Source organism: Artemia franciscana, chromosome 2 (assembly GCF_032884065.1).
Source record: "Artemia franciscana chromosome 2, ASM3288406v1, whole genome shotgun sequence".
Lineage (NCBI taxonomy): Eukaryota > Metazoa > Arthropoda > Branchiopoda > Anostraca > Artemiidae > Artemia > Artemia franciscana.
The window spans coordinates 63,280,572-63,292,278 of NC_088864.1; the positions used below are offsets into that span (position 1 = coordinate 63,280,572).

An 11,707-nucleotide genomic window follows, 5' to 3' on the forward strand; every position below is an offset into this window, starting at 1 on the left:
CCCGTGCAGCTAAACCCTCATTGAAAGAAATACTTGCCATTAATACTGATTCAGGTATAATACCTATTATTTAAATTTATTTTAATGGGAAAAGCTTATTCCAGAAAAAAGTGTATGGGAATGTTCAAAAAGATCTGGAAACACTGATAAGTCTCCCTTTCTGTTTTATCTCTTTGGTCCCAATAGGGGACTAGGATATTATAGAGAGCTGTTTAATGTCATTTGAAAGCAAATATTTACATTTAAGTGCTTCTTATAGTTTCGTCATGACAGCACCATCATAAAATGCCCTATGGCACAAAATGCCATTTTTCTGTCGTATCTGGATTGCAAAGGCTTAAAACCATAAAAGGTGTCTGAAATCAATTGAAATCAACCATGATCCGAAACCCTTAAACTGGTGTTGAAAATCCTCCTCTTTAATACGTCCCCTCCCAGTCACCTTTGAAATTAGAAAAAAAAAGAGTTTTGAAAACACTACCAAGTAAAACTAGAATTCTCTCAAATACAAAGCTGATTCGTTAATGGTATATACTATTTACTTTTATTTCAACGCTAAAATTACTTACAAAACAACTTCTTGGGAATTACAAAAATATGCTTGATACCAGCACATGTCTGCTTTTTCTTTTTTTTTCTCCAGCAATAGCGGATCACTGGGACATCGTAGGGGCAGTAAAATGGGTAGCCATTTGAGACTCTCAGAATTAGTGTTTATATCCCCCATACTAAAAAAGCGAGTGTCATTTCAAAGGTCAAACTGACAGAGCTTAGGGAATCGGGTATAAAATCAGAGGCCCTTGGAAAATCCTTACTCGAGCACTAAACATCGTAGGGGCAGTGAAATGGGTAGCCATCCGAGATTCTCAGAATTAATGTTTATACCCCCCATCCCAAAAAAGCAGGTTTCATTTCCTGGTTGATCCTATATGGAATGACTCAAACAATATGCTTTTACGTAATTTTCGTAAGTCAAACTGACAGAGCTTAGAGAATCGGATAGAAAATCACAGGCCCTTGGCCAATCCTTACCCGAACGCTAATTGAAAAGCTTATATGGTCCAACAAAACCGAAAAATACTTAACAAGGCCATGGTTTTGATGATAAACCCATTCCTGAAAGTTCCTTTAAATTTGGAACAGTGGCGTAGTTTCGTCAAAATCCTGGGGGGGTGGAGGAGCAAAGTTGGAACCAATTTTGCCAAGTCAAGTGAAAATGAAAGTGAAAACTGAAAAATGATCCAAATATTACCATAAAGGCCAAGATATACTTAAGAAAACTGACCTGTTTCTCTGAAAACTTGAATTATTTAGGTTTATTTAGGTTTTTGAATAGTTTTTTTTTTGCAGAAACTAAGTTTCAGTTGGGAGGGGGGGGGGGGGAAATGAGATATGAGGGGGGGGGACAAACTTGAGCTCTGGAGGGTGCAGTTGACCCCTTACCCCATGGCATATTACGCCCCTGATTTGGACAAAATTCTGGCGCTACCCAAATGAGTATTATAAGTTAAAAACTGCGAACGAAGCGAGAAGCGAATCTTGAGCTTCTAATCAACGCTAGCTCAAACTTACTCTTAGGCCTTGGGTTGAGTTGAGTCAAGCAAGGCTTGATTTAAATAGGGGTGGAGTTGCATAATGTTTGAGATAAACAGGGGGTTGAGTAAAAGAGATGTAGACTTACTCAGGACTTTAGTTGGACGAGGGTTCAGTTGAGTGAGGGTTTAATTAAATGGAGTTGAGTTCCACGTGGGTTCAGTTGAACAAGGGTTCGCTTAATTGGGGTTGATTTGCACTGGGGTTGATTTGCAATTTTTTACTGTTTTAAAAAGAAGAGTTGAGAGAAAGAGTCAAACTTTAGCGTAAAGAGCGGGGTGTTGATGGGGAAACAGCCCCTTTCATATACGAAGTAATTTCTGTTTGCTTTAAGTTTTAATGTCGCTCCTTACTTTCAGTTAAAAAAACTTGTTTTTTTTATTTGATTTTTGTTTATAAGAATAGTATTTGTCGTATGGAAATAGCTATGGCTATTGGTTGTTTGAAGGAGAGGCAGGTGTGGTCTTTGCTCAAAGTTTTATCGCCAATATATGGTATATGGTATGGATTGTTCGACTTAAGTTAGGATGCCGTTTTGATGAATTTTCTTAAGACACCAAAGACTAAACAGAGTAAAGTAAAAACATCTAAGAGAAAAAAAACAAAAAAACTTAAACACACCTTTATATACAAATGTACCTAAAGTAGAAATTTTCTTTTCTGCGCTACCCGCAAAAATTCGAAATTAAGGACTTCGTTAACTTAGAAATTACTTGAGTTATTCATCTAAGAACATCTCTGATGCCATGTTCTATCTCGAGCTCTCTCTTCGTATATTGAAATTTCAGTTTGTTGTTTGACCTTTTTGTATGGTACGGACCTACGTTACTAACGTAAAATATCCCAATAAAATTGTTACCTACAGAAATGACCCTAGAAAGTATGATTTCCTGGACTAATTTAAGCTTTCGTCAAAGCGTTTATGTGACAGTTTATAGTGCATTTGGCCTACTAATCAATTTATAAAGCTATCACTTGTATTTAGTTTGTTCTTCATTTGGTGGTGGTTGAGGTAGGTATCCTGGTTTACTTGGAAATGACTAAGAAAGAGGTGGAAAAAAGGTACTTATGTACAGATATTAGGCTTGTTCACATTCTCCTATTTTAAACTTTCTGTAAACACAGTAACAAGTACTGTTAAGCTGTTAACACCTTTTCACTCTACTTATATTATTAAGTTTTTATGTTGCTCCTTACTTTAGAAAAAAAAATGCTTTTTGTTTAATTTCTGGTCTTTTTTCAATAATACCAGAAAACCCTGCTCCCCCTTCATGGAAAATTGCTTTTCCCCACGAAAGATCCCTCCATGGAGAGTTCATCCCACGTAAAATACCCCAAACCAGGAAAATTTCCTCTCACCCAGATAATTCTATTCTAGCTGAAAATTCCCCTCGAAAATTTCTTGTGGTCGATTCCAGTGAAAAATTTTTCTTAGCGCACTTTCGTTTGGAAAAATTTAATTTCTGACTATTTCTGATTCGTGATGGAAATCCCCTCCTATTTGAAAAGTTTTACCGCAATTATACCCCCCCCCCCAATCCCTTTATAGAAAGTTGTTCCTGCAGAAAATTTCCCCTGGATAATTTATTCCGCTGAAAACTTTCCATGGAGAATTTCTCCCGTTTAAAATCCTCCCCCTACGGAAAGATACTCTAGTCAATTCTAAGCCTGTAAAAAATTTCCCCTGAACAATTCCCCTTAACATCTACTCATGTAAAATTGAGTCACCAAAGAGAAAATAAAACTAAAAGAAAAAAGAATTTCGTCTAAGAATTCTGACCAATCCCGCAGGGTAAAATTTTCATGAAAAGCTCACCTCCAAAGCCTCCCTCCCCATGAAAAATTCTCCCCGTGGGAAATACCCCAAGCAGAAAATTCCTCCTCCCCCCGAAAAAATGTCTGTATACTTCCCAATAACAAATATTATACATACATAATGGAAAAACTTCATGATATACAGATTTTTCCCAAGGGGCTATAGGGGGTCATGTTACCCCCAAAAGCAAAATTTACTGGACCTTTCAACTACTTTGAACAGAACAGCTGTATCTGAATTTTGACTGGACGACTTTTGGGAAAAAAAGAGCTTGAGAGGGGGCTAATTACCCTCCAATCTTTTTGGTCACTTGAAAAGGACGCTATAATTTTCAATATCCTTGTGAATGGGCCCTCTCCTGATATTCTAGGACTGTTGGTTCGGTGCGATCAACCCCTGTAAAAAAACAGCAAAATAAAGAAACAAACAAATAAACTGGCATCCGTGATCTGTCTTCTGGTAAAAACTACAAAATTCCACATTTTTGTAGATGGGAGAATGAAAATTCTATAGTACGGTTGTCTAATACGCTGAATCTGATGGCGTAATTTTCAATAAAATTCCTTGCATTTTAGGTTGTGTTTTCCCCCCTTTTCTTAAATCTGGCAAATTTTCTCAGGTTCGCAGCTTTTGATAGGTAACACCAAACTTAACAAAACTTATATATTTGGAATAACCATAATAAGCCAATTCATTTGATGATAAAAGCCACAACAGTTCGTTACCATGAACTGTTTAAAGAGGTAAAGATTTTGGCATTGGACTTTCAATCCTTACCGGTGGCGCTAAATTTTCATCGTTCTTCAACCAGATAGTTCAATGGAGATTTGAAGGTCAGCCATCTTGTGCTTTTGCACACCCTTCCTGTTTTACCTTTCCTACATTTCTTTAGGTACTAGAGAATTTCAAGTCTAGCGCGCTAACCACTCTGCTCCACTTGGCTCTTTCTATAGGTCTATGCATAATTCATTAGGGCTTACAAACAGTATTTATTAAAAATTAATGAGTAAAAAATCAAGTCTTTTTGCAATTTCGTTAAGTTAGAAATAAATTAATTGTTAAAAACGTCAACTTCTTACTCTAATGCAAGGTTACGTGCCTTGACAGCTGCAACTGCATTGAAATGTTCGGCCTTTGCTGCTTTAACTTCTGGTGTATCTTCAACAGGAAGAGGTGCAGCTGGTTGTTCGTAAGCAGGGACAGCTGGTGCAACTGGAAGGTCATTTGAAGAAACACGGAACCCGTTGTTATCAGCCACATAGTTGACACGAATTTCTTTTCCATCTGGGTTTACATAAGCATAGCTTCCAACTACATTGCCATATGCGTCTCTAGTTGCTGCGTGAGATTGACCTGGATGATCATACCCATAGCTTGCCTGCCCCAATTCATCTTGAGAGTGATATTGATTCGCAGTGTATGATGGTGCATAGTAAGCTGGTGCTAAAGATACGGTGTAAGGTGTTGCTACAGACTTCACAACTGCTGGAGCGGTTGCTGGTACAATGTTGGGATACCCGGCGTATGAGTACGGGCTATGCTGGGACACATATGGAAAGGAAAACGGATGAAGGGCCACGTAACCATAAGTTGACGGATGAGCCATAGTAGCTGCCACCACAATGAACAAAATTGCCTAGAAAAAAGTTTTAAGTTTGAGGGATTGACAAATCTTTTGAGCTCAAATTTGTATCCTTAAGTTTACTATGTGCTCATTATATCACGGTTAAATAGTGTCAATTGACATTCTTTCATTTTAGGATGAGAATCGTATTAAATAAGGGTTTAGTGGTAAGTTGTTGCAAGTTATGAATTTCCCATGTCAAATTGAGTTTTTTTGTGGTTTCAATTGAACAAACAATTCTTTTCAAAGATTTGAGTCGTGGATTTTCAGTTCCCTTCTTGAAATATTTGATGATTTTCTTTGGCACTATCTTAGAAAGAAAGATAATGAAGGTAATTCTACGCAACAAATAGAATAAGTAAATAAGTTGTTATAGTCTTTAAATCTAGACAAGTAATATTTTATTAGCCTGGCTGAGCAATCTAGAAGAGCAAACAATCTAGAAAATCAAAACAATCTAGAAGAGCAAAATTATTATTAAATTAAAATACCCGCATTTCAATTGTTGCTTTCAACGTCCAAATACAACTGCAATTTTATGCAACTCTAATTGCAACTTCAACTTTCTATGATTTTGGAAATTGCAACTTTAATTTCCATTTTAATAATGTGATTGTTAGTTACCTTGTAAATTTTGAATTGGTTTGAACTGGGAATTACCGAGTAAAAAGAAAATAAATTCGGTAAGATACCGAGAAAAAAGTAAATTTGGTAAAAGAAAAATTTTAAAAACCACATAAAAAAATTTTTAATATTAATTTTTTTACGTTTTTACGAGTCGGACAAACATCTCGGGGGGAGTGCAAACCTCTAGCATAGTGTCATAGCATAATCGGATTTCGTGCTTGAAGCGTAGCCAGATGAACTGCAGAGGTGGTAGAAATAAAAGGTTGTTCTTATGTGAACCATTGTTGTCGAAAACAGTATTTATTGCAGTTCACAAAATATTGAAAAATATTGTTAGGTTTCGACATTGATTCGTATAATAAATAATTCTTAATAATAAATTAATATTACATTAAAATACCCACATTTCAATAGTTGCTTTCAACGTCCAAATGCAACTGCAATTCTATGCAACTCTGATTGCAACTTAAACTTTCTATGATTTTGGAAATTGCAACTTTAATTTCTATTTTAATAATGTGATTGTTAGTTAACTTGTAAATTTTGAATTTTTTTGGCTACGATAGTGATTCCAGTTGAAATATTAACAACGGTTTGCCTTAACAAGCGTTTACTTTGCATAATTTCATTACAGTTGAGAAGCTATTTAGTTACTTTGAAGTTCAAATATTTTGGACTAGTTTTTTTTTTTTTTTTTTTTTTTAATAAAGTAGCAATGCAATTAATAGCAGTACTGATGTTATCTGATGCCTACTTTTCTTAATTTCCTGTTTTAAACTAGTAATAAATGGGTGTAATAATAGCAAAAACACGAAATTCCTAGGTGACCCAGGTTTTGACCCTCCTTCCCCCATCCAAGCCTTGAGACGCTAGTCCTTGTAATTATCCCTCTTTCTTATTATTTCTGCAAATTTATTTTGATTAAAATGTTATTAGATTGTCAAATTTTCCTTTCTACTGTGTTAATTGGAAACTTTAGTGTCTCTAACCACTGTCAGGAGAATTTTACAGGATTTGCCCTATGCAGGATTTACCACTGGCTACAGGATTCAAAGGATTTATTTGATCTAGCCGCTAGCAGGAGAGTTAAATTTTACAGACTTTGCCATATACAAAATCTAGCTGCTGGCTACAGGAGCAACAGGATTTACAGGGTCTAGCCACTTGCAGGAAAGTCAAATTTTATTTGATTAATGTAAAAATAATATTTTTACATGATGGTTTAATTTGAATAAATTTAGTTCATATTTGTTATGCAGTATTCATGGTTGAAGCCCAAACTTCTTGTCTCGGACACTAGATAGGTAGCGCCATATTATTTTCAATAGAATGCTAAATTCAAATCCTGTTATAATAACTTTGGGCTTCTAACCATGAAAGACCTACATAATGGGTTTTTGGTAGACCGAACCGCACATTGGCAAATATATTCTTTTCTTTTGTGAGAAAATGTATAATCTCGGACTTTAAATAGGGGGGGGGGAGATTGTTTGTCATTGATCGGATTTCTTTGATCTCGTTGCCTCTTGTTACTCTAGCATCGTAGCAGTTTCTTTTTTGCCGATGTATTCCCAAGCAACTGTAGGCTAAGAGATGTTTTGGCCTATAAGAAGACATAGATTTTAGGCAAGCTCGCAATATGTGTTGAGGTGTGGTACCGACATTTACCAATCTTGGTAGCTAGTGGTATCCTACACATTCAACTGGAATGGTGAAGCTAGTCAAAGACACCATGTGCATCCTGGCTGTGCAAGCAATTCTTTCTTACTCAGTTGTTATTCTATTAAATTTACAGCACTCTACACCAAACTACACCAGAAATTATGAATTAAAAAAGTTACTGGTTTCAGCGATTGAGTGAACAAAGACCAAATTTTTATTGAAACCTGGCAATAGTAACCGAAACTCTAAAAAGGGGGATTTTGATACCAATAGTTAAATCAAAAGAATCGCATTTTAACACTGAGTTTAAATATATAAGTTTCATCAAGTCTTACCCGTCAAAAGTTACGAGCCTTAGAAAATTTGTCTTATTTTAGAAAATAGGAGGAAACACACCCTAAAAGTCATACAATCTTAACAAAAATCACACCATCAGATTCATCGTATCAGAGAACCATAGTGTAGAAGTTTCAAGCTCCTATTCTACAAAAGTGTGGAACTTCGCGTTTTTTGCCAAAAGACAGATCACGGATGCGTGTTTATTTTTATTTTTTTTCCCAGGGATGATCGTATCGTCTCAGTGGTCCTAGAATGTCACAAGAGGGCTCATTTTAACAGTAATTAAAAGTTCTAGTGCCCTTTTTAAGTGATGAAAAAACAGAGGGCACCTAGGCCCCCTCCCACGCTCAATTATCCCCAAAAGTCACCGGATCAAAATTCTGAGATAGCCATTTTATTCACCATAGTAAAAAAAATTAATAACTATGCCTTTGGGGGTGACTTACTTCTCCACAATCCCCGTGGGGGGGGCTGCAAGCTCCAATCTTTGACAAGTGTTTACATATAGGAATGGTTATTGGGAAGCATACAGACATTTTCAGGGTAATTTTTTGGGTTTGGGGGGGATTTGAGGAGGAGGGCTACTTGGGAGGATCTTTCCATGGAGTAATTTCTCATGGGGGAAGAGAATTTCAATGAAGGGGGCACAGGAAAAAAACAATGAAAAAATAAATATGAAAAGCTTTTTCAACTGAAAGTAAGGAGCAGCAAAAAACAGAGGGCACCTAGGCCCCCTCCCACGCTCAATTATCCCCAAAAGTCACCGGATCAAAATTCTGAGATAGCCATTTTATTCACCATAGTAAAAAAAATTAATAACTATGCCTTTGGGGGTGACTTACTTCTCCACAATCCCCGTGGGAGGGGCTGCAAGCTCCAATCTTTGACAAGTGTTTACATATAGGAATGGTTATTGGGAAGCATACAGACATTTTCAGGGTAATTTTTTGGGTTTGGGGGGGATTTGAGGAGGAGGGCTACTTGGGAGGATCTTTCCATGGAGTAATTTCTCATGGGGGAAGAGAATTTCAATGAAGGGGGCACAGGAAAAAAACAATGAAAAAATAAATATGAAAAGCTTTTTCAACTGAAAGTAAGGAGCAGCATTTAAACTTAAAACGAACAGAAATTATTACGCATATGAGAGGTTCATCTCCTCACCTCCTCGAAATACCTCGCTCTTTACGCTAAAGTATTTTTAGTAATTTCAACTATTTATTCTACAGCCTTTGTGATTCAGGGGTCATTCTTAAGGAATTGGGACAAAATTTAAGCTTAGCGTAAAGAGCGAGGTATTGACGAGGAGGTGACCCTGCTCAACGCCCTGCTCTTTACGCTAAAGTTTGACTCTTTCTCTCAATCCTACTTTTTAAAACAGTAAAAAACTGTAGCGTAAAGAGCGGGGCGTTGAGGAGAGAACAGCCCCTTTCATATACGGAGTAATTTCTGTTCGTTTTAAGTTTTAATTTCGCTCCTTACTTTCAGTTGAAAATTTTTTTTTTTATTTAATCTTGTAACAAAGAACGGCCTTGCAAGTAAGTGTACACATGTTTTACACTTAAGGTGATATCATGCCCCATTCACAATAGTATCTTACTAATACTAAGATTTAACTAGCACTACTTTAAACCAATCAGAATTGTTACAAAATTTTTCCAGCCAATTAGAAAATTCTGTGAAAAACTTGATTGGTTAAAGTTAGTGGCAGCAAAATCTTGCTATTAACATAATCTCATTGCGAATGGGTCTTTAAACTCTTGAAGGGTTCTGATGCCGAAATAATCCGTCTCATTAGTTGTTTCAAGGGGGACTTGCTTTGTGGCGTTTAGGAGATCTGTGTTAGAGGTGAGTTTCAAATAACAACAATGTTATTTAAGAGGATCTCCATTTTCGATACATCTTTCAAAGGTGTGTCAGGTATAAAATTTGAAATCTTTTTATAGTATAAAAAAATTCTTAAGAACAATTTGAATATTTTTGAATATATATTCTTTTTTGTCTATGACAGAAATATCAGACTTACCAAAGTCTTCATGACTATTAACTTAAAAGTGAGCTTTAGACTAGAAGAGAAACTTGAAGAACTGATGCGTTGTGTATTCTCGTCATTTCCTTTTATATCTTATCGTCTTAATAACAGAGTTCATAGAACTAACGGGCGTGGTCAATCGCAAAGTATTCCTTTCTCTTTTAATTGCAAGATATGTTTAACGAAACATCCAACCTTGTCAGTCCTTGAAAATATTCAACTAAAAAAACAAGTTTTCTTACGAAACTAAAGGGCAACATTAAAACTGTCACAACTCTACTTTTTTAAAACAGTAAAAACCTTAGCGTAAAGAGCGAGGCGTTGAGGAGTGGACAGCCCCTTTCATATACGTAATAATTTCCTCTCGTTTTAAGTTTTAATGTCACTCCTTACTTTAAGCTACAAAAAACATGTTTTTTTATTTAATTAGACAAAAAGACCCTTACATAGGTTTATATTAGGCCTTTCCTTTTTTTTTCGGTAATATTATTGGAGCCAAACAGAAAATGTGACGTCATCAAATAGAATAGAAATATTCCGTAAGAAAAGATTGAAAGGAAGTAGAAATCTTAGGGGAAGAAATAATAGCAAAGCCATAATTTGAGTGATGGAGAAATGGGAACATGTATATGTGATTAATAAATAAATGAAATGAAATAAAATGAAATGAATTGGCATTTAGAACTGGTTGCTTCGCTAATTGAAGAAAAAGGCGCTTAAATTGTGACAAGTGCTGTTGATTGGCTCAAGAGAAAAACTTCGTAAATCAGTCGTTGTTTGGAGCCAAGTCCAAACAATAAGTGATTTAAAGCTTAAACGAACATTCATACTGTTTATGAGGGGGTAGTGGCCTATTTCTCCCAGTGTTTACACTAAAGTTAATCTACTGCTTAGTTAAAAGTATTTTGGAGTGCAACTATTATATCTAGATGTAAATCGCACCTTTCTGAATACCATATACTATAATGTAAAACAATGAACAAATTACCTAACTTACAGGCCTTGCGCTAAGGGCTGTGGGGAGGGGGTGACATCTCCAGAGGCAAAATTAATTGATTTTTCAATAGCTGTCTCAAAGTTTGTATTGCATGTGTTTTGGGAGATGATAAGCGTGGGGGGCTGGTTGCCCTCCAATCACTTTTGACACTTAAAAAAAAAACACTAGTACAATTTTCCTGTCAAATGAGCCCTATCCAAAGTTTATCCGACCATCCATTCCATAAGAACCTTATACCCCATGGGGCATAGCATTCAACCTCTTCCCTGGGCTCTGGGGGGTTGTGTCAACCCTGGAGGCATAGTTATGTGTTCTTTGAAGTATTCTGAACAAAATAGCTGTCTCACAATTTTGATCAGATGCGTTTGAGGAAAATATGGCGTCAGAGGAGGTGGGAGACTGTTTTTACCCGTATCACGTTTGACTCTTAAAAGGGAACTGGAGCTTTCAATTTCTAATCAAATCAGCCTTCTCCAAAGTTTATACGCTACCCCTTTCATAAGAAACCTTATGTGCCCCTCAGAGCATAAGCTACAAGCCTTACCCCTAGGATTCGAGGATTTTTTTTTTCAACACCGAAAGCCATGTTATATGATGTTAGGACTATTTTGAATAAAATGACAATCTGAGTTAGGCCTAGCAATGGCAGGCAGGAACTGGCCCGGACTTAGCTCTCATAAGTTTTGGAATAAAATATCTTTATGGGGGAATATTATATTTTTTTTTTTGGGGGGGGGGGGTGTTCAGGCCATTGAGGTCCAGGGATAACGTTTCCATCAGTTTTGGAATAAAATATAGTTGATAGCTTTTCTTCAGGGAGGGGGTGGGGCCATGGAGGTTTAGGGGTTAGCTTCCATAGATGTTAGAATAAAATATCGTTTTTTGGAGGGGGAGACGTGTGGGAAATGGAGGGCCAGGTGTCAGCTCCCATAATCCTGGAAAAAACATAGGTAATAATTTGTTTTGGGGGGAAGGGGGTCGGCCTTAGAAGGCCAGTGGTCAGCTCCCATGAGTTTTGGA

The 11,707-nt window shown here is 36.5% G+C and overlaps 1 protein-coding gene across 1 annotated transcript; it reads right to left on the minus strand.

Moving 5' to 3' along the window:
- Nucleotides 1-4,378: 4,378 nt before the first annotated feature.
- On the minus strand, nt 4,379-9,862 carry LOC136043921 (cuticle protein 7-like). The gene is made up of 2 exons (XM_065728969.1): nt 9,685-9,862; nt 4,379-5,045 (listed from the first exon to the last, which is right to left on the minus strand). Exons 1-2 carry the CDS (start codon nt 9,694-9,696, stop codon nt 4,485-4,487), a joined length of 573 nt encoding a protein of 190 aa, XP_065585041.1. The 5' UTR covers nt 9,697-9,862; the 3' UTR covers nt 4,379-4,484.
- Nucleotides 9,863-11,707: the final 1,845 nt, after the last annotated feature.